The sequence below is a fragment of the Salmo trutta genome, unplaced genomic scaffold (genome assembly GCF_901001165.1).
Source record: "Salmo trutta unplaced genomic scaffold, fSalTru1.1, whole genome shotgun sequence".
Taxonomy (NCBI): Eukaryota; Metazoa; Chordata; class Actinopteri; order Salmoniformes; family Salmonidae; genus Salmo; species Salmo trutta.
In genome coordinates this window covers 307905-330542 of record NW_021822619.1, presented here as the reverse complement: position 1 = coordinate 330542, position 22638 = coordinate 307905, and the positions used below count along the sequence as shown (strand labels likewise).

The following is a 22638-nucleotide window of genomic DNA, read 5'->3' as shown; positions in this document are numbered from 1 at the left end:
AGGAAGAAGAGTAAGATGAGGAAGAAGAGGAGGAAGAGAAGGCAGGGGAGGAAGAGGAGGCAGTGTTTATCATACCGTTTTGTCCCGAACCATGAATGCACAGCACTGTAGACCAGCCATCAACATCTTGTGAGGATTCCACGCTACTGAGTTGGCTCTAAGAGGGGAACAAAGCAACAGAAAGGAGTTTAAAACCCTGTGTTATTATGAACACTTTATCCCTGTTGTCTAACTTCCACCTCCAGATATACCTGTTGTCTAACTTCCACCTCCAGATATACCTGTTGTCTAACTTCCACCTCCAGATATACCTGTTGTCTAACTTCCACCTCCAGATATACCTGTTGTCTAACTTCCACCTCCAGATATACCTGTTGTCTAACTTCCACCTCCAGATATACCTGTTGTCTAACTTCCACCTCCAGATATACCTGTTGTCTAACTTCCACCTCCAGATATACCTGTTGTCTAACTTCCACCTCCAGATGTACCTGTTGTCTAACTTCCACCTCCAGATATACCTGTTGTCTAACTTCCACCTCCAGATATACCTGTTGTCTTACTTCCACCTCCAGATATACCTGTTGTCTTACTTCCACCTCCAGATATACCTGTTGTCTTACTTCCACCTCCAGATATACCTGTTGTCTTACTTCCACCTCCAGATATACCTGTTGTCTAACTTCCACCTCCAGATATACCTGTTGTCTAACTTCCACCTCCAGATATACCTGTTGTCTTACTTCCACCTCCAGATATACCTGTTGTCTTACTTCCACCTCCAGATATACCTGTTGTCTAACTTCCACCTCCAGATATACCTGTTGTCTTACTTCCACCTCCAGATATACCTGTTGTCTAACTTCCACCTCCAGATATACCTGTTGTCATACTTCCACCTCCAGATATACCTGTTGTCTAACTTCCACCTCCAGATATACCTGTTGTCTTACTTCCACCTCCAGATATACCTGTTGTCTTACTTCCACCTCCAGATATACCTGTTGTCTAACTTCCACCTCCAGATATACCTGTGTCTTACTTCCACCTCCAGATATACCTGTTGTCTAACTTCCACCTCCAGATATACCTGTTGTCATACTTCCACCTCCAGATATACCTGTTGTCTTACTTCCACCTCCAGATATACCTGTTGTCTTACTTCCACCTCCAGATATACCTGTTGTCTTACTTCCACCTCCAGATATACCTGTTGTCTTACTTCCACCTCCAGATATACCTGTTGTCTAACTTCCACCTCCAGATATACCTGTTGTCTTACTTCCACCTCCAGATATACCTGTTGTCTAACTTCCACCTCCAGATATACCTGTTGTCTAACTTCCACCTCCAGATATACCTGTTGTCTTACTTCCACCTCCAGATATACCTGTTGTCTAACTTCCACCTCCAGATATACCTGTTGTCTAACTTCCACCTCCAGATATACCTGTTGTCTTACTTCCACCTCCAGATATACCTGTTGTCTTACTTCCACCTCCAGATATACCTGTTGTCTACTTCCACCTCCAGATATACCTGTTGTCTACTTCCACCTCCAGATATACCTGTTGTCTAACTTCCACCTCCAGATATACCTGTTGTCTAACTTCCACCTCCAGATATACCTGTTGTCTTACTTCCACCTCCAGATATACCTGTTGTCTTACTTCCACCTCCAGATATACCTGTTGTCTAACTTCCACCTCCAGATATACCTGTTGTCTAACTTCCACCTCCAGATATACCTGTTGTCTTACTTCCACCTCCAGATATACCTGTTGTCTAACTTCCACCTCCAGATATACCTGTTGTCTAACTTCCACCTCCAGATGTACCTGTTGTCTTACTTCCACCTCCAGATATACCTGTTGTCTTACTTCCACCTCCAGATATACCTGTTGTCTTACTTCCACCTCCAGATATACCTGTTGTCTAACTTCCACCTCCAGATATACCTGTTGTCTAACTTCCACCTCCAGATATACCTGTTGTCTTACTTCCACCTCCAGATATACCTGTTGTCTTACCTGTGAATTCCCTGTAGCAGGTATCTGTGTTTCTTAGACATCAGGGCTCCTCCTCCCCAACATGCCTACAGGAAGGACAGAGAAGAGACAGAGAAGAGACAGAGAAGAGACAGAGAACAGACAGAGAATAGACAGAGAACAGACAGAGAACAGACAGAGAACAGACAGAGAACAGACAGAGAACAGACAGAGAAGAGACAGAGAACAGACAGAGAATAGACAGAGAACAAACAGAGAAGAGACAGAGAACAGACAGAGAAGAGACAGAGAACAGACAGAGAACAGACAGAGAAGAGACAGAGAAGAGACAGAGAACAGACAGAGAACAGACAGAGAACAGACAGAGAACAGACAGAGAACAGACAGAGAACAGACAGAGAATAGACAGAGAACAGAGAGAGAAGAGACAGAGAACAGACAGAGAAGAGACAGAGAACAGACAGAGAAGAGACAGAGAACAGACAGAGAAGAGACAGAGAACAGACAGAGAAGAGACAGAGAAGAGACAGAGAACAGACAGAGAACAGACAGAGAACAGACAGAGAAGAGACAGAGAAGAGACAGAGAAGAGACAGAGAAGAGGGTGATTGAGTGAATGATTAAAGGAACAAACAAACTACTGAACAAATGCACACATGGATTGATGGATCGATATATCGATAAATGAATGAAAGAATGATCTTTAATTAAGATCCACTTACATCTACATGCATCCAGAGATTGTGTCGTTCACAGATGTCAGCTATCTCCTCCAGCGGGTCGAAGGCCCCTAGGACGGTGGTCCCTGCTGTGGCGTTCACCATGAAGGGCAACGCTCCCTGTCAACAACAACAACAACAATATAATGTTACTCCAACATCCTGGTCATTAATACTATATACCATCAGAGGACAACAATATAATGTTACTCCATCACCCTGGTCATTAATACTTTATACCATCAGAGGACAACAATATGTTACTCCATCACCCTGGTCATTAATACCATATACCATCAGAGGACAACAATATGTTACTCCATCACCCTGGTCATTAATACTATATTGCAGTTTCCTAACCATCACCATGGGTATATTCAACAGCAGTTCCCTAACCATCACCATGGGTATATTCAACAGCAGTTCCCTAACCATCACCATGGGTATATTCAACAGCAGTTCCCTAACCATCACCATGGGTATATTCAACAGCAGTTCCCTAACCATCACCATGGGTATATTCAACAGCAGTTCCCTAACCATCACCATGGGTATATTCAACAGCAGTTCCCTAACCATCACCATGGGTATATTCAACAGCAGTTCCCTAACCATCACCATGGGTATATTCAACAGCTGTTCCCTAACCATCACCATGGGTATATTCAACAGCTGTTCCCTAACCATCACCATGGGTATATTCAACAGCAGTTCCCTAACCATCACCATGGGTATATTCAACAGCAGTTCCCTAACCATCACCATGGGTATATTCAACAGCTGTTCCCTAACCATCACCATGGGTATATTCAACAGCAGTTCCCTAACCATCACCATGGGTATATTCAACAGCAGTTCCCTAACCATCACCATGGGTATATTCAACAGCAGTTCCCTAACCATCACCATGGGTATATTCAACAGCAGTTCCCTAACCATCACCATGGGTATATTCAACAGCAGTTCCCTAACCATCACCATGGGTATATTCAACAGCAGTTCCCTAACCATCACCATGGGTATATTCAACAGCAGTTCCCTAACCATCACCATGGGTATATTCAACATCAGTTCCCTAACCATCACCATGGGTATATTCAACAGCAGTTCCCTAACCATCACCATGGGTATATTCAACAGCAGTTCCCTAAACCATCACCATGGGTATATTCAACAGCAGTTCCCTAACCATCACCATGGGTATATTCAACAGCAGTTCCCTAACCATCACCATGGGTATATTCAACAGCAGTTCCCTAACCATCACCATGGGTATATTCAACAGCAGTTCCCTAACCATCACCATGGGTATATTCAACAGCAGTTCCCTAACCATCACCATGGGTATATTCAACAGCAGTTCCCTAACCATCACCATGGGTCTATTCAACAGCAGTTCCCTAACCATCACCATGGGTATATTCAACAGCAGTTCCCTAACCATCACCATGGGTATATTCAACAGCAGTTCCCTAACCATCACCATGGGTATATTCAACAGCAGTTCCCTAACCATCACCATGGGTATATTCAACAGCAGTTCCCTAACCATCACCATGGGTATATTCAACAGCAGTTCCCTAACCATCACCATGGGTATATTCAACAGCAGTTCCCTAAACATCACCATGGGTATATTCAACAGCAGTTCCCAGTTCCCGAATGTGTTTCATAACATATCTGACACCGAACAACTCTGCTGACTCCATTGACAGCTCTCCTTCTCACCTCATCTTTGGCTCTCTGTACTTGTTTCTCAAACTCCGCTGGAATCATCTTCCCTCTGAGAAACAAAGACACAAAGACATAGAAAGAAAGATGAACAAGCATTAGTAAAACCCTGGTGTCATAGTGACGCAGGTCAGTCATTGTGGACAGTGACAACAGAAGCGTGTGGTGTGGACAGTGGAAGTAACCGTGTAACTGTAGCAGTAACTAGCAGTAACCAGTAGTAACCATGTAACTGTAGCAGTAACCAGCAGTAACCGTGTAACTGTAGCAGTAACTAGCAGGAACCAGCAGTAACCATGTAACTGTAGCAGTAACCAGCAGTAACCGTGTAACTGTAGCAGTAACCAGCAGTAACTAGCAGTAACCATGTAACTGTAGCAGTAACTAGCAGTAACCGTGTAACTGTAGCAGTAACCAGCAGTAACCAGTAGTAACCATGTAACTGTAGCAGGAACCAGCAGTAACCATGTAACTGTAGCAGTAACCAGCAGTAACCGTGTAACTGTAGCAGTAACCAGCAGTAACTAGCAGTAACCGTGTAACTGTAGCAGTAACCAGCAGTAACCAGCAGTAACCGTGTAACTGTAGCAGTAACCAGCAGTAACCAGCAGTAACTAGCAGTAACCGTGTAACTGTAGCAGTAACCAGCAGTAACCGTGTAACTGTAGCAATAACCAGCAGTAACCATGTAACTGTAGCAGTAACCAGTAGTAACCAGCAGTAACCATGTAACTGTAGCAGTAACCAGCAGTAACCGTGTAACTGTAGCAATAACCAGCAGTAACTAGCAGTAACCGTGTAACTGTAGCAATAACCAGCAGTAACCAGCAGTAACCGTGTAACTGTAGCCATAACCAGCAGTAACCAGCAGTAACCATGTAACTGTAGCAGTAACCAGCAGTAACCGTGTAACTGTAGCAATAACCAGCAGTAACCAGCAGTAACCAGCAGTAACCAGCAGTAACTGTAGCAGTAACCAGCAGTAACCGTGTAACTGTAGCAGTAACCAGCAGTAACCAGCAGTAACCGTGTAACTGTAGCAGTAACCAGCAGTAACCAGCAGTAACCAGCAATAACCGTGTAACTGTAGCAGTAACTAGCAGGAACCAGCAGTAACCAGCAGTAACCAGCAGTAACCGTGTAACTGTAGCAGTAACCGTGTAACTGTAGCAGTAACCAGCAGTAACCAGCAGTAACCAGCAGTAACCGTGTAACTGTAGCAGTAACCAGCAGTAACCAGCAGTAACCAGCAGTAACTGTAGTAGTAACCAGCAGTAACCAGCAGTAACCGTGTAACTGTAGCAGTAACCAGCAGTAACCAGCAGTAACCATGTAAATGTAGCAGTAACCAGCAGTAACCAGCAGTAACCGTGTAACTGTAGCAGTAACCAGCAGTAACCAGCAGTAACCATGTAAATGTAGCAGTAACCAGCAGTAACCAGCAGTAACCAGCAGTAACCATGTAACTGTAGCAGTAACCAGCAGTAACCAGCAGTAACCAGCAGTAACTAGCAGTAACCAGCAGTAACCGTGTAACTGTAGCAGTAACCAGCAGTAACCAGCAGTAACTAGCAGTAACCAGCAGTAACCGTGTAACTGTAGCAGTAACCAGCAGTAACCAGCAGTAACCAGCAGTAACCAGCAGTAACCAGCAGTAACCATGTAAATGTAGCAGTAACCAGCAGTAACCAGCAGTAACCAGCAGTAACTAGCAGTAACCAGCAGTAACCGTGTAACTGTAGCAGTAACCAGCAGTAACCAGCAGTAACCAGCAGTAACCAGCAGTAACCACCAGTAACCAGCAGTAACCAGCAGTAACCAGCATACCTCTTATCTGACGGGATCACATAAACATTGTTGGTGCCAATTCCCAGGAAAGCTGCTGCTTTGGAAACAGAGTAATGACACTGAAAAGAACAAAGAGAGAAAAGTGTCACTGAGGGAGAACTGGTTAATCAACAAAATGACCAGTCTGGACAGGATCCACAATAAGGTGCTATATTAATGACCAGTCTGGACAGGATCCACAATAAGGTGCTATATTAATGACCAGTCTGGACAGGATCTACAATAAGGTGCTATATTAATGACCAGTCTAGACAGGATCCACAATAAGGTGCTATATTAATGACCAGTCTGGACAGGATCCACAATAAGGTGCTATATTAATGACCAGTCTAGACAGGATCCACAATAAGGTGCTATATTAATGACCAGCCTAGACAGGATCCACAATAAGGTGCTATATTAATGACCAGTCTGGACAGGATCCACAATAAGGTGCTATATTAATGACCAGTCTAGACAGGATCCACAATAAGGTCCTATATTAATGACCAGTCTGGACAGGATCCACAATAAGGTGCTATATTAATGACCAGTCTAGACAGGATCCACAATAAGGTGCTATATTAATGACCAGTCTAGACAGGATCCACAATAAGGTGCTATATTAATGACCAGTCTGGACAGGATCCACAATAAGGTGCTATATTAATGACCAGTCTAGACAGGATCCACAATAAGGTCCTATATTAATGACCAGTCTGGACAGGATCCACAATAAGGTGCTATATTAATGACCAGTCTAGACAGGATCCACAATAAGGTGCTATATTAATGACCAGTCTAGACAGGATCCACAATAAGGTGCTATATTAATGACCAGTCTGGACAGGATCCACAATAAGGTGCTATATTAATGACCAGTCTAGACAGGATCCACAATAAGGTGCTATATTAATGACCAGTCTGGACAGGATCCACAATAAGGTGCTATATTAATGACCAGTCTAGACAGGATCCACAATAAGGTGCTATATTAATGACCAATCTAGACAGGATCCACAATAAGGTGCTATACAGACAGGGATTGTAATACATATGGTGTTTATAGTACTACACACACACACACACACAGGGATTATAAAACCATTTTGTCAATATCTTTCAGAGCAACAGCCCGAATTGAGAAACTCCCTGATAGCTGTGTGCTTGTTGTGATATGTTATCATAAAGAACTGAGCAACTCCCTGATAGCTGTGTGACACCCACTATGATGTGATATCCCACCTCCACACTCCTGATACGGACCAGCCTGGGACTGGGTAGTGCTGCTGACTGGAATCATTTGACAGATGTATTAAGTAGGTGTATTGACTCTTTTCAGACGCTCTTTGAAAAGGTACTAACTGGTGCTGGTCCACACCATGTACACTCACACCCCCTGGTATTATCAAACTGTTACCCTGAGCATAGGCTGGTCCACACCATGTACACTCACACCCCCTGATATGATCAAACTGTTACCCTGAGCATAGGGCTGGTCCACACCATGTACACTCACACCCCCTGGTATTATCAAACTGTTACCCTGAGCATAGGGCTGGTCCACATCATGTACACTCACACCCCCTGGTATTATCAAACTGTTACCCTGAGCATAGGGCTGGTCCACACCATGTACACTCACACCCCCTGATATTATCAAACTGTTACCCTGAGCATAGGGCTGGTCCACACCATGTACACTCACACCCCCTGGTATTATCAAACTGTTACCCTGAGCATAGGGCTGGTCCACACCATGTACACTCACACCCCCTGGTATTATCAAACTGTTACCCTGAGCATAGGGCTGGTCCACACCATGTACACTCACACCCCCTGGTATTATCAAACTGTTACCGTGAGCATAGGGCTGGTCCACACCATGTACACTCACACCCCCTGGTATTATCAAACTGTTACCCTGAGCATAGGGCTGGTCCACACCATGTACACTCACACCCCCTGGTATTATCAAACTGTTACCCTGAGCATAGGGCTGGTCCACACCATGTACACTCACACCCCCTGGTATTATCAAACTGTTACCCTGAGCATAGGGCTGGTCCACACCATGTACACTCACACCCCCTGGTATTATCAAACTGTTACCCTGAGCATAGGGCTGGTCCACACCATGTACACTCACACCCCCTGGTATTATCAAACTGTTACCCTGAGCATAGGGCTGGTCCACACCATGTACACTCACACCCCCTGGTATTATCAAACTGTTACCCTGAGCATAGGGCTGGTCCACATCATGTACACTCACACCCCCTGATATTATCAAACTGTTACCCTGAGCATAGGGCTGGTCCACACCATGTACACTCACACCCCCTGGTATTATCAAACTGTTACCCTGAGCATAGGGCTGGTCCACACCATGTACACTCACACCCCCTGGTATTATCAAACTGTTACCCTGAACATAGGGCTGCTGCATAATGTTCGCTTTGTATGGTGTTGGCCTGTGTGTGTGTGTGTGTGTGTGTGTGTGTGTGTGTGTGTGTGTGTGTGTGTGTGTGTGTGTGTGTGTGTGTGTGTGTGTGTGTGTGTGTGTGGTGTTAAAACAATAACAGGCGTTGGCCTGCCCTGTGTGTGTGTGTGTGTGTGTGTGTTTACCTCCTGAGATGTAAACATGACCAGTCTAGGCAAGGCGGACAGGCCCAGCACCTTCACATCAGGACAGTGGTGGTACCTGGCCACGTTCACAGCATACATGTTGGACACAGAGCCACCTGCAGAACACAGAGACAATCTCTCAATCACAGTAAGAAGATGATGAAGAAGATGAAGGATAAAGAAGAAAATGAAGAAGATGATGAAGAAGAAGATGAAGATGAAGGAGAATAAGATGATGAAGAAGGAGAGGAAGATGTCAGTCTGTGTGGTTTCCATACCTGGGCTGAAGATGCCGTCCCCTCCATCCTGCCATCCAATGATCTCAATCATCTTCTTTAGGACGGCCTCCTCTGTCAGCAGGAACACTGGAGCCACCTCGTATGTGTACCTGCCAAGACAAACAACATGTCCAGTCAATGATTCACCTGCTCTCACCTGAGCTACATACTATCCAATCAATCATCAAGAACGAGCTACAGACACTTCTGAAATGAATAGCAGAATAGTTGTCATTGATATAATTTCAGTAATCATAAAATCCCACATCCCTTGTCAGGCACAGTTATACACTGAGTATGAATACATGGTGACAGACCACTCGGATCATATGAGATGGTACGATGTAATACTCACAGACTGGGGTTGATAGCTTCTGTGATGAATCGGCCCACTAGTGAATAAGGGTCCATGCCTGCATAGAGCTGGTTGAAGAAGAGAGGATGTCCTGCATATACAAACACACAAGGTTTGATTCAATCACAACTATGTTTCCAGGTTTTCCAGGATCAGGAGAGAATAAGCAAGAACTCCAGATACTCCGAACAGGATTTCTGGAAAAGCTGGGAAAGTTACCGTAATTTTGCAACCCAAATCAGAACCTACAGTTGACAGATATTAATTTGACCAGTATTGTCGCAGCAAAATATGCCTTCAGCAACAGGATTTAATCAGTGGTTAGGCTATTAGCTTCAAGAAAAGTGGAATACTGTTAATATAATTGTTTGTTAGTGTGGGTTTTCACTGAATTTATGTAAATCATGAAGATTCAGGAAGGAGGAAGATTCTCAGCAACAAAAGAGTGATCAAATTAAGATCCTACATCTGTAAAGGCTTTAGCTCGACAGGCTAGCAAAGTCTTGTGGATTCACAGCAGAACCTGGGATTCAAACTCCTATTGGTCACATGTGTAAACAGAGGTGCTTAACTTGCACTCTGCTGCATCCACTGGCACTAAGGAACATTTCTCAGTCTATTCCAGACAGACTGCTATTCCTGACACATACATTGATACGTGAGACGAGGAGTGTGCCAGCTTGCCCTGTTTCCTGTGTCAATGTTTCTATATAAACTACATCATGTTTTGGGGTCTGGCTGGACCAGGCTAGGTGCAGGACACAGCAGCTCAGATGTCAGGGGCTGAGAGGGTTAAGAGGCTGGGAGGCTGGGAGGGTGAAGAGGCTGGGAGGGTGAAGAGGCTGGGAGGCTGGGAGGGTGAAGAGGCTGGGAGGGTTAAGAGGCTGGGAGGCTGGGAGGGTTAAGAGGCTGGGAGGGTTAAGAGGCTGGGAGGCTGGGAGGGTTAAGAGGCTGGGAGGGTTAAGAGGCTGGGAGGGTTAAGAGGCTGGGAGGGTTAAGGGGCTGGGAGGGTTAAGAGGCTGGGAGGGTTAAGGGGCTGGGAGGGTTAAGAGGCTGGGAGGGTTAAGAGGCTGGGAGAGGCTGGGAGAGGCTGGGAGGGTTAAGAGGCTGGGAGGGTTAAGAGGCTGGGAGGGTTAAGGGGCTGGGAGGGTTAAGGGGCTGGGAGAGGCTGGGAGGGTTAAGAGGCTGGAAGGGTTAAGAGGCTGGGAGGGTTAAGAGACTGGGAGGGTTAAGAGGCTGGGAGGGTTAAGGGGCTGGGAGGGTTAAGGGGCTGGGAGGGTTAAGAGGCTGGGAGGGTTAAGAGGCTGGGAGGGTTAAGAGGCTGGGAGGGTTAAGAGGCTGGGAGGGTTAAGAGCCTGGGAGGGTTAAGAGACTGGGAGGGTTAAGAGGCTGGGAGGGTTAAGAGGCTGGGAGGGTTAAGGGGCTGGGAGGGTTAAGAGACTGGGAGGGTTAAGGGACTGGGAGGAGCTACTGTTGCTAGCTTGATGATTTACAGCCTGGGTTGGATAGGGATGGGTTAGTGTATCTAGTTTGAGTACAGTTGGTAGAGCATGGTGCTTTCCAACACCAGGATTGTGGGTTCTATTCCCAGGGCCACCCATATGTAAAATGTATGACTGTAAGGGTCGGCTAAAAATATGGCATTTAGTACAATAACCCTACCCTAGCGTTAGCTAACTTTAACCCTAAGCTAATGTTAGTTATCTTTAACCCTACCCTAATGTTAGCTAACTTTAACCCTACCCTAATGTTAGCTAACTCTAACCATAACCTAATGTTAGCTAACTTTAACCCTACCCTAATGTTAGCTAACTCTAACCATAACCTAATGTTAGCTAACTTTAACCCTACCCTAATGTTAGCTAACTTTAACCCTACCCTAATGTTAGCTAACTTTAACCCTACCCTAATGTTAGCTAACTTTAACCCTACCCTAATGTTAGCTATCTTTAACCCTAACCTAATGTTAGCTAACTTTAACCCTACCCTAATGATAGCTAACTTTAACCCTACCCTAATGTTAGCTAACTTTAACCCTACCCTAATGTTAGCTAACTTTAACCCTAACCTAATGTTAGCTAACTTTAACCCTAACCTAATGTTAGCTAACTTTAACCCTAACCTAATGTTAGCTAACTTTAACCCTACCCTAATGGTCGCTAACTTTAACCCTAACCTAATGGCCGCTAACTTTAACCCTAACCTAATGTTAGCTAACTTTAACCCTACCCTAATGTTAGCTAACTTTAACCCTAACCTAATGTTAGCTAACTTTAACCCTAACCTAATGTTAGCTAACTTTAACCCTAACCTAATGTTAGCTAACTTTAACCCTAACCTAATGTTAGCTAACTTTAACCCTAACCTAATGTTATCTAACTTTAACCCTAACCTAATGTTAGCTAACTTTAACCCTACCCTAATGTTAGCTATCTTTAACCCTACCCTAATGTTAGCTAACTTTAACCCTAACCTAACGGTAGCTAACTTTAACCCTAACCTAATGTTAGCTAACTTTAACCCTACCCTAATGTTAGCTAACTTTAACCCTAACCTAATGTTAGCTATCTTTAACCCTACCCTAATGTTAGCTAACTTTAACCCTATCCTAATGTTAGCTAACTTTAACCCTACCCTAATGTTAGCTAACTTTAACCCTAACCTAATGGTAGCTAACTTTAACCCTAACCTAATGTTAGCTAACTTTAACCCTAACCTAATGGTAGCTAACTTTAACCCTACCCTAATGTTAGCTATCTTTAACCCTACCCTAATGTTAGCTAACTTTAACCCTACCCTAATGTTAGCTAACTTTAACCCTAACCTAATGTTAGCTAACTTTAACCCTACCCTAATGTTAGCTAACTTTAACCCTATCCTAATGTTAGCTAACTTTAACCCTACCCTAATGTTAGCTAACTTTAACCCTAACCTAATGGTAGCTAACTTTAACCCTAACCTAATGTTAGCTAACTTTAACCCTAACCTAATGGTAGCTAACTTTAACCCTACCCTAATGTTAGCTATCTTTAACCCTACCCTAATGTTAGCTAACTTTAACCCTACCCTAATGTTAGCTAACTTTAACCCTAACCTAATGTTAGCTAACTTTAACCCTACCCTAATGTTAGCTAACTTTAACCCTAACCTAATGTTAGCTAACTTTAACCCTACCCTAATGTTAGCTAACTTTAACCCTACCCTAATGTTAGCTAACTTTAACCCTACCCTAATGTTAGCTAACTTTAACCCTACCCTAATGCTAACTGGGGAGCTTTAGTTTGAAGGTTAGTTGTTTGACAGAGCTGGTTGACAGGGGTTTTACATTTGTGGTCTGGCTGGACCAGGCTAGGTGGGGGTCAAGGGAGCTCAGATATCAGGGGCCGGGAGGTTTAAGGGGGGGGGGTTGGGTCAGGGTTTGGCTGAGGTCTGGGGTTCAGATTTTAAATCAGGGTTGAGCTGGGTTCTTACCGGTCTTGACACTGTATCGGATGGCATCCCGACAGCGCTGCAGTATCTGGGGATGTGCCTCGCCTCCTTCCCTCAGCTCTAGGTCTAATAGGTCCTTCAGCTGCTCCGGAGAGCGCCACTCACACACCTGTTATACGGGAGAGAAGGAAATAGACTTTGGGTGTTTCTCAAAATGCATACTACCGTGCTCCGAGCACGCAAATTAGAGCACGGGACGGTGGGGGTATGAGTCCAAATCATAGTTTGCAAAACGGAGCACGGAGGGCACTTCTCGAATACGTACTCCGTTTGTACATACTCTGAAGCATGCATGGATACAAGCTGCAACGGAAAGTATGCACAGAAATACGATGCAACCGTGTTAAAAATGACATTAACTGAGCTGAATCCAGAGAAAATACTCTCCGACTTCGGAATGAAATGTTACCTATTCACATCTCATATGTTGGCTGACTACAATATTTTATCTTGTTTTATCTTGTTTTATTTTATTTTGGCATGTTTACCTGCCTACAATACCCACTGTAGTGTGTGTAAATCGCAAGCCCATAGTAAGTCAAAAGGGCTAACTGTCTTGCTACTACTGTTAGCTAGCCACAGAGAATTGTTAGCTAGCTAGCTACCCACAAAGACTTGACACCTAAAACGTTTTGCTTTGTGTATTTCTTGTTTGGTCTCTATTGTTGCCATTGTCCTGTCTGGAAGAAGGGTCAGTGAATGAGGAGGTACAGCGTGAGGTAATACAGTAAGGGGGAGTGCTTCTCAAGTGTAATGTTTTATGTGTTTTCCACACTCTCGTCCTCACAAGAACGTACTCTGAGAATGCACTCAGAGCGTGAGAGTATGGAGTGCGGTAGGTAGTATGCATATTGATAAACACCCTTCAAGTTATATAGTGAAAATGGTGCCATTTCAGACTGTCCCCTCCACTAGATGTTTGTTTACCTTATCCTTGACGTCAAACAAACTACCTAGGCCTATTCACCATCCATAAAGAACATGTACTGTATATCAATCAAATCGAATCTAATTGTACAGTAGCTATTACAGTGAAAACATACCATGCTATTGTTTGTGGAGAGTGCACAGTTATGAACTTGAAAATATATATATTGACATTTGGGCAGACTTGATACAACATTTTGACCAGAAATGCAATGGTTCAATGGATCAGTCTAAAACTTTGCACATACACTGCTGCCATCTAGTGGCCAAAATCTAAATTGCACCTGGAGTCCTAAGTCAGATCATGGCCTTTCTCTTGCATTTCAAAGATGATGGAACAAAAAATTCATGTTTTTTTCTTTGTATTATCTTTTACCAGATCTAATGTGTTATATTCTCCTACATTCATTTCACATTTCCACAAACTTCAAAGTGTTTCCTTTCAAATGGTACCAATAATATGCATATCCTTGCTTCAGGGCCTGAGCTACAGGCAGTTAGATTTGGGTTTGTCATTTTACGCGAAAATTGAAAAAAAGGGTCCTTTAACCAACAATGCAGTTTTAAGAAAAATAAGAGTTAAGAAAATATTTACTAAGTAAACTAAAGTTTAAAAAATTATAATAATAAAGTAACACAATAAAATAACAATAAAGAGGCTATGTACAGGAGGTACGTTACCGAGCCAATGTGCGGGGGTATAGGTTAGTCGAGGTAAATAAGGTAATATATACATGTCGGTAGGGGTAAAGTGACTATGCATCGATAATAAACACCGACTACCAGCAATGTAAAAAAAAAAAGGGGGGGGGGGGGGGGTCAATGCAAATAGTCTGGGTAGCAATTTACCTGATAAATTCTTATACAGGTCCATTTCCTATTGGTTGAAAAATAAACTCCAGCATTCTGGTATACTTTACAACAGATCTCATTTTCCTTTATGCATCCTGGGACTGGAAGTGCATGGTGTGAGAAAGAATTGGAAAAGAGATGTTTACCTTCTCCTTGACGTCAGTAGCCTTCCAGACGGCCTCCTCCATGACGATGGGCATGGCTTCTCTGAGGAAGCTCTCTGCTTCCCGGATGTCCAGCGTGGGGCCGTTCAGAGTCACCCCGTCCACAAGCACTGGGGGCCTCTTCCCCTTGGGCTCCGCAGGGCTCTCTGAGGCCTTACTAGAGGTATCTGGGGGTAGGAGATAACAGACAGTAAAGTCAATACTAGAGGTATGTATCTGTGGGTAGGAGATAACAGACAGTAATGTCAATACTAGAGGTATCTGGGGGTAGGAGATAACAGACAGTAATGTCGATACTAGAGGTCTGATGGTCAGATAGAGGGTTAGATGGAGATAACAGGTCAGTTCATGGTTCTAGTGGTCTCTCTTGCTGGGGTCTTACTAGGGGTCTAGTGGTCTCTCTTCCTGGGGTCTTACTAGGGGTCTAGTGGTCTCTCTTCCTGGGGTCTTACTAGGGGTCTAGTGGTCTCTCTTGCAGGGGTCTGACTAGGGGTCTAGTGGTCTCTCTTGCTGGGGTCTTACTAGGGGTCTAGTGGTCTCTCTTCCTGGGGTCTTACTAGGGGTCTCGTGGTCTCTCTTCCTGGGGTCTTACTAGGGCTCTAGTGGTCTCTCTTGCTGGGGTCTGACTAGGGGTCTAGTGGTCTCTCTTGCTGGGGTCTTACTAGGGGTCTAGTGGTCTCTCTTGCTGGGGTCTTACTAGGGGTCTCTGGTGGTCTCTCTTGCTGGGGTCTTACTAGGGGTTCTAGTGGTCTCTCTTGCTGGGGTCTTACTAGGGGTCTAGTGGTCTCTCTTGCTGGGGTCTTACTAGGGGTCTAGTGGTCTCTCTTGCTGGGGTCTTACTAGGGGTCTCTGGTGGTCTCTCTTGCTGGGGTCTTACTAGGGGTCTAGTGGTCTCTCTTGCTGGGGTCTTACTAGGGGTCTCTGGTGGTCTCTCTTGCTGGGGTCTTACTAGGGGTCTAGTGGTCTCTCTTGCTGGGGTCTTACTAGGGGTCTGGTGGTCTCTCTTGCTGGGGTCTTACTAGGAGTCTAGTGGTCTCTCTTGCTGGGGTCTGACTAGGGGTCTCTGGTGGTTCTACAGTTCATATGTATTTATTGATTGATTTTATTTAACCTTTATTTAACATATAGTAGTGTCAATACTTTGTCAACAGCTGGTGATAAAAAGCACCTAATTGGATGACACACTTGAACAGGTACATACAGTACAGTACAATCATAGCCAGACTACAGCTGACTAGGGGTCTCTGGGTCAGAGAAACACTGCTACTGTAGATGGCCCTCTAATACAGCTGTAACACTGCTACTGTAGATGGCCCTCTAATACAGCTGTAACACTGCTACTGTAGATGGCCCTCTAATACAGCTGTAACACTGCTACTGTAGATGGCCCTCTAATACAGCTGTAACACTGCTACTGTAGATGGCCCTCTAATACAGCTAGTAACACTGCTACTGTAGATGGCCCTCTAATACAGCTAGTAACACTGCTACTGTAGATGGCCCTCTAATACAGCTAGTAACACTGCTACTGTAGATGGCCCTCTAATACAGCTGTAACACTGCTACTGTAGATGGCCCTCTAATACAGCTAGTAACACTGCTACTGTAGATGGCCCTCTAATACAGCTGTACCACTGCTACTGTAGATGGCCCTCTAATACAGCTGTAACACTGCTACTGTAGATGGCCCTCTAATACAGCTGTACCGCTGCTACTGTAGATGGCCCTCTAATACAGCTGTAACACTGCTACTGTAGATGGCCCTCTAATACAGCTGTAACACTGCTACTGTAGATGGCCCTCTAATACAGCTGTACCGCTGCTACTGTAGATGGCCCTCTAATACAGCTAGTAACACTGCTACTGTAGCTGGCCCTCTAATACAGCTAGTAACACTGCTACTGTAGATGGCCCTCTAATACAGCTAGTAACACCGCTACTGTAGATGGCCCTCTAATACAGCTGTAACACTGCTACTGTAGATGGCCCTCTAATACAGCTGTAACACTGCTACTGTAGATGGCCCTCTAATACAGCTAGTAACACTGCTACTGTAGATGGCCCTCTAATACAGCTGTAACACTGCTACTGTAGATGGCCCTCTAATACAGCTGTACCACTGCTACTGTAGATGGCCCTCTAATGCAGCTGTAACACTGCTACTGTAGATGGCCCTCTAATACAGCTGTAACACTGCTACTGTAGATGGCCCTCTAATACAGCTGTAACACTGCTACTGTAGATGGCCCTCTAATACAGCTAGTGACACTGCTACTGTAGATGGCCCTCTAATACAGCTGTAACACTGCTACTGTAGATGGCCCTCTAATACAGCTAGTAACACTGCTACTGTAGATGGCCCTCTAATACAGCTAGTGACACTGCTACTGTAGATGGCCCTCTAATACAGCTGTAACACTGCTACTGTAGATGGCCCTCTAATACAGCTGTAACACTGCTACTGTAGATGGCCCTCTAATACAGCTGTACCGCTGCTACTGTAGATGGCCCTCTAATACAGCTGTAACACTGCTACTGTAGATGGCCCTCTAATACAGCTGTAACACTGCTACTGTAGATGGCCCTCTAATACAGCTGTACCGCTGCTACTGTAGATGGCCCTCTAATACAGCTAGTAACACTGCTACTGTAGCTGGCCCTCTAATACAGCTAGTAACACTGCTACTGTAGATGGCCCTCTAATACAGCTAGTAACACTGCTACTGTAGATGGCCCTCTAATACAGCTGTAACACTGCTACTGTAGATGGCCCTCTAATACAGCTGTAACACTGCTACTGTAGATGGCCCTCTAATACAGCTAGTAACACTGCTACTGTAGATGGCCCTCTAATACAGCTGTAACACTGCTACTGTAGATGGCCCTCTAATACAGCTGTACCACTGCTACTGTAGATGGCCCTCTAATGCAGCTGTAACACTGCTACTGTAGATGGCCCTCTAATACAGCTGTAACACTGCTACTGTAGATGGCCCTCTAATACAGCTGTAACACTGCTACTGTAGATGGCCCTCTAATACAGCTAGTGACACTGCTACTGTAGATGGCCCTCTAATACAGCTGTAACACTGCTACTGTAGATGGCCCTCTAATACAGCTAGTAACACTGCTACTGTAGATGGCCCTCTAATACAGCTAGTGACACTGCTACTGTAGATGGCCCTCTAATACAGCTGTAACACTGCTACTGTAGATGGCCCTCTAATACAGCTAGTAACACTGCTACTGTAGATGGCCCTCTAATACAGCTAGTGACACTGCTACTGTAGATGGCCCTCTAATACAGCTAGTAACACTGCTACTGTAGATGGCCCTCTAATACAGCTAGTGACACTGCTACTGTAGATGGCCCTCTAATACAGCTGTAACACTGCTACTGTAGATGGCCCTCTAATACAGCTAGTAACACTGCTACTGTAGATGGCCCTCTAATACAGCTAGTGACACTGCTACTGTAGATGGCCCTCTAATACAGCTAGTAACACTGCTACTGTAGATGGCCCTCTAATACAGCTAGTGACACTGCTACTGTAGATGGCCCTCTAATACAGCTGTAACACTGCTACTGTAGATGCATCCAAAAAGGCATCCTATTCTTGTGCACTACTTTTGAGCACGGGCCCTGGTCATAAGTACACTACATAGGGAATATGGAGGCCATTTAGGACACAACCCTGTAACTCAAGCCTTATTTCAGCTGTGACGCATTCAGCTGTGACGCATTCTGTAAGCTCACTGTTATTTACTGGCGTCTCCGGTTGGCTAAGGATGTTACAAGAATGTCCACCGCTCATTCCTGACTGACCACTGACTGGGGGCTGCAAATCAAATGGCCCTGGTCTAAAGTAGTGCACTACATGGTGAATACGGTGCCAATCAGGCCACACACAGACAATAATGACAGACAGGATAGCTGTCATCCACTTTATACTGTTTATAGCCTATAGCCTAGCATATGCTGTCCAATAACCTGCAAAATGGAACGGTACGTGCGTGAGACACGTAGCTACTGCGCTACTGGCGCACCTTGCAGCTCCGGTCCACGGTTGGTTCACGCTACCTCAAAACGGTGCAGACAGACTTATACTGTGCGTTCTGTGACAGACCGGCTCTTTCTTTCTTTCCCCAACATAGCAAGTTAGGCTACTGATGAAAATAACGCATTTCAAACAATTCAGTATTAAATTGTATCTACTTATTATGCAAAGGTCTATTTTATTCAATACCTCCGCAGAGAGACACCTTGCCAGGGCGACTTTCCCCGCTGCCCATCTTCCGGAGCACAGGGCGCTGAGCAGCGTGTGAACAGGTGACGCCTGACCCGACCAGATAGACGGCGCTGGGTGACATTATAGTACACTGACGTAAATTCATTCTAAAGACATTGTGACAACTTCTATTCTCCAGGCAAAACGCACTAAAATGTCCACATATTGTATTTTTTTTGTTGAGAGAACAGTAAACATTTCAATTCAATATATATTTGCAAAATAACATGAAATGCTCCTTCATTAGCCTAACAAACATGTAATAACGAAGAAATAAGCGAAATAGCAGTCCAACATACCGTTCATTTGTCTTTCATTCGTCGGCGCCATTGTTCATTTATGGTATAATTGATTGGTCTCAAACAGCTCCGATCTTCCAGCTAAAAAAAGTTTAATGTTTGGAGATAAACCAGAATGTCTCCTTTATAGACCAAGAATGTCTTTAACATGGTGACGTCGCGCCCCGTGGGCAAGGTTAGGCCATCCTTGTTCCTGGCTGGTTGCCTGGGCGTCATGGAAGAACACCGACCGATTACAGTAAAGAGTCAAGAAGAATCAAGTTGCCCAATATTTTTCTCCGCACGTTTCCGCAAGTCTACGGTCACACGGCGTCGGAGAGTTTGTTTGTGTCGTGCTGAAATGGAGAGAGGAGGAAAGTGGAGAGCTCTGATGACTGGGGAGTGAGGGAGGATACCTGCTCTCTTGTTCACATTCATACCTATATGTTACACTGTAGAACAGTTGAAACATTTATGCTATTTTATTAGGGCAATATATTTCCAATACAGAATTTGAGAATTCAGTATTTTTCCTAAAGACATAAACGTAAAAGAGAAGTGACTCATCATCTTGCATATAACAAGAGTTGGCATCTGTTGCAGGTTTGTATTTCTCCATGAGTAAGACGTTTGACAACAACCTTGTTGGTAACATCGCGTATTATGTAGGTAGACCTGCCATTAGTCATTTCCGTTAGGTTATTTTGTTTGTTTGTTTGTTTTTTAAGAAAACATTTCCGTGACTGGATACAGTTAGCTATGACGCAATAATAATAATACGTATTATTATATTGAATTTGTAGAGCGCATTTCCCACGCTCAATGCGCATCTGTACACTTCACTGAAGGTCAGTGGCATTTAACCCCGAGCTAAGTAGGCTGATACTAGATCTGTTCATAAGTGCAACTAGTAGTAGTGTCATGCTGAGGATCGGATCTAGGGAGATCTCTAGTGGCTGATAAAAAGTACTACAGACTCAATGGCTTGCTGCTTACCTTTATGATTGTAACCAGGGGCAGTCTGGGATCAGAAATCGACCTCGGCATTTCTAAAACCCTGGCCCATTGTTTTTCTTTGAGGCCCCCAGTATTAGCCAGACAACATTTTGAGCAGCGATTGTGTAGCATTTCAAAACGACACAAACAAACGCTCCGACACAGTGAGGCCGTGGACTTGCGGCAACAGTCAGAGAAAAATATTGGGCAACTTGATTCTTCTAGGCTCTTTACTGTAATCGGTCGGTGTTCTTCCATGACGCCCAGGCAACCAGCCAGGAACAAGGATGGCCTAACCTTGCCCACGGGGCGCGACGTCACCAGGTTAAAGACCTTCTTGGTCTATAAAGGAGACATTCTGGTTTATCTCCAAACATTAAACTTTTTTTAGCTGGAAGATCGGAGCTGTTTGAGACCAATCAATTATACCATAAATCTCCATTTACATCAACAACATAGCTCAGGCAGTAGGAAGCTCTCTCATCCATTTATATGCCGATGATACAGTCTTATACTCTGCTGGCCCTTCCCCGGAGATTTTGTGTTAAATGCTCTACAACAAAGCTTTCTTAGTGTCCAATAAGCTTTCTCTGCCCTTAACCTTGTTCTGAACAACTCCAAAACAAAGATCATATGGTTTGGTAAGAAGAATGCCCCTCTCCCCACAGGTGTGATTACTACCTCTGAGGGTTTAGAGTTTGAGGTAGTCACCTCATACAAGTACTTGGCTAGACGGTACACTGTCCTTCTCCCAGCACATAGTATAGCTGCAGGCTAAAGTTAAATCTTGGTTTCCTTGATCGTAATCGCTCCTCTTTCACCCCAGCTGCCAAACTAACCCTGATTCAGATGACCATCCTACCCATGCTAGATTACGGAGACGTAATTTATAGATCGACAGGTGAGGGTGCTCTCGAGCGGCTAGATGTTCTTTACCATTCAGCCGTCAGATTTGCCACCAATGCTCCTTATAGGACATATCACTGCACTCTATACTCCTCTGTGAACTGGTCATCTCTGTATACCTTCGCAAGACCCACTGGTTGATGCTTATTTATAAAACCCTCTTAGGCCTCACTCCCCCCATATCTGAGATATCTACTGCAGCCCTCATCCTCCACATACAACAGCTGTTCTGACAGTCACATTCTGTTAAAGGTCCCCAAAGCACACACATCCCTGGGTCGCTCCTCATTTCAGTTCACTGCAGCTAGCGACTGGAACAAGCTGCAACAAACACTCAAACTGGACAGTTTTATCTCAATCTCTTCATTCAAAGACACAATCATGGACACTCTTACTGACAGTTGTGGCTGCTTTGTGTGATGTATTGTTGTCTCTACCTTCTTGCCCTTTGTGCTGTTGTCGGTGCCCAATAATGTTCGGACCATGTTTTGTGTTGCTACCATGTTGTGTTGCTACAATGTTGTTGTCATGGTTTGTTGCTACCATGCTGTGTTGTCATGTTGTGTTGCTACCATGCTGTGTTGTCATGTGTTGCTGCTTTGCTGTGTTGTTGTCTTAAGTCTCTCTATGTAGTGTTGTGTTGTCTCTCTTGTTGTGACGTGTGTTTTGTCCTAAATTTATATTGTATTTATTTTAAATTTTTTAAATCCCAGGCCCCCTGTCCCCACAGGATGCCTTTTTGCCTTTTGGTAGGGCTGTCATTGTAAATAAGAATTTGTTCTTAACTGACTTGCCTAGTTAAATAAAGGTGATTTTTTTTTTTTTAAGTAAAACATTGGGTAACATTTATGTTTCCGCTACTAAAGTGGGTAATCTGTTGACATGTGTTGGACACATACAGTTAGATGGTTTAACATGCTAGATACCTCCTGCACTGTTTGGAAGTGAAAAGCCTTTATATTTGGTACAGATAATAATTCATTGAATAGCAATAACTATATGTACTGTTAAAGAGACTGAACAAAGGATATTTTTCAATGTAGATATGTTTTCTAATCATAATGACAACTGTGAAATTATATATTTTTTCTACCAAAGAAATTATAATGAACCAGATAATTCACCCTTGACACTTTTTGGAAGAAAAAAAAAACCACGTTTATTAAATTCTAATGAGAAAACTTTTCCTG

The 22638-nt window shown here is 44.2% G+C and overlaps 1 protein-coding gene across 2 annotated transcripts in view; it reads right to left on the bottom strand.

Annotated features, from left to right (window-relative positions):
* The window catches only part of LOC115182998 (acidic amino acid decarboxylase GADL1-like), a 29665-nt gene extending 9818 nt beyond the window's left edge, over positions 1-19847 (bottom strand). The window contains exons 1-11 of one of the 2 annotated variants that reach the window (XM_029744339.1): positions 19227-19847; positions 14962-15146; positions 13019-13145; positions 9548-9638; positions 9193-9302; positions 8915-9030; positions 6287-6366; positions 4457-4511; positions 2732-2848; positions 2031-2095; positions 76-157 (exon numbers count right to left, since the gene is read on the bottom strand). In XM_029744339.1, coding sequence (XP_029600199.1) covers positions 76-157; positions 2031-2095; positions 2732-2848; positions 4457-4511; positions 6287-6366; positions 8915-9030; positions 9193-9302; positions 9548-9638; positions 13019-13145; positions 14962-15146; positions 19227-19374 — 1176 coding nt within the window. In that variant the 5' untranslated portion in view covers positions 19375-19847. The remainder of the gene's footprint in view (positions 1-75; positions 158-2030; positions 2096-2731; positions 2849-4456; positions 4512-6286; positions 6367-8914; positions 9031-9192; positions 9303-9547; positions 9639-13018; positions 13146-14961; positions 15147-19226) is intronic. The other variant, XM_029744340.1, reaches the window with a different exon arrangement.
* Between the last annotated feature and the right edge of the window lie 2791 nt (positions 19848-22638).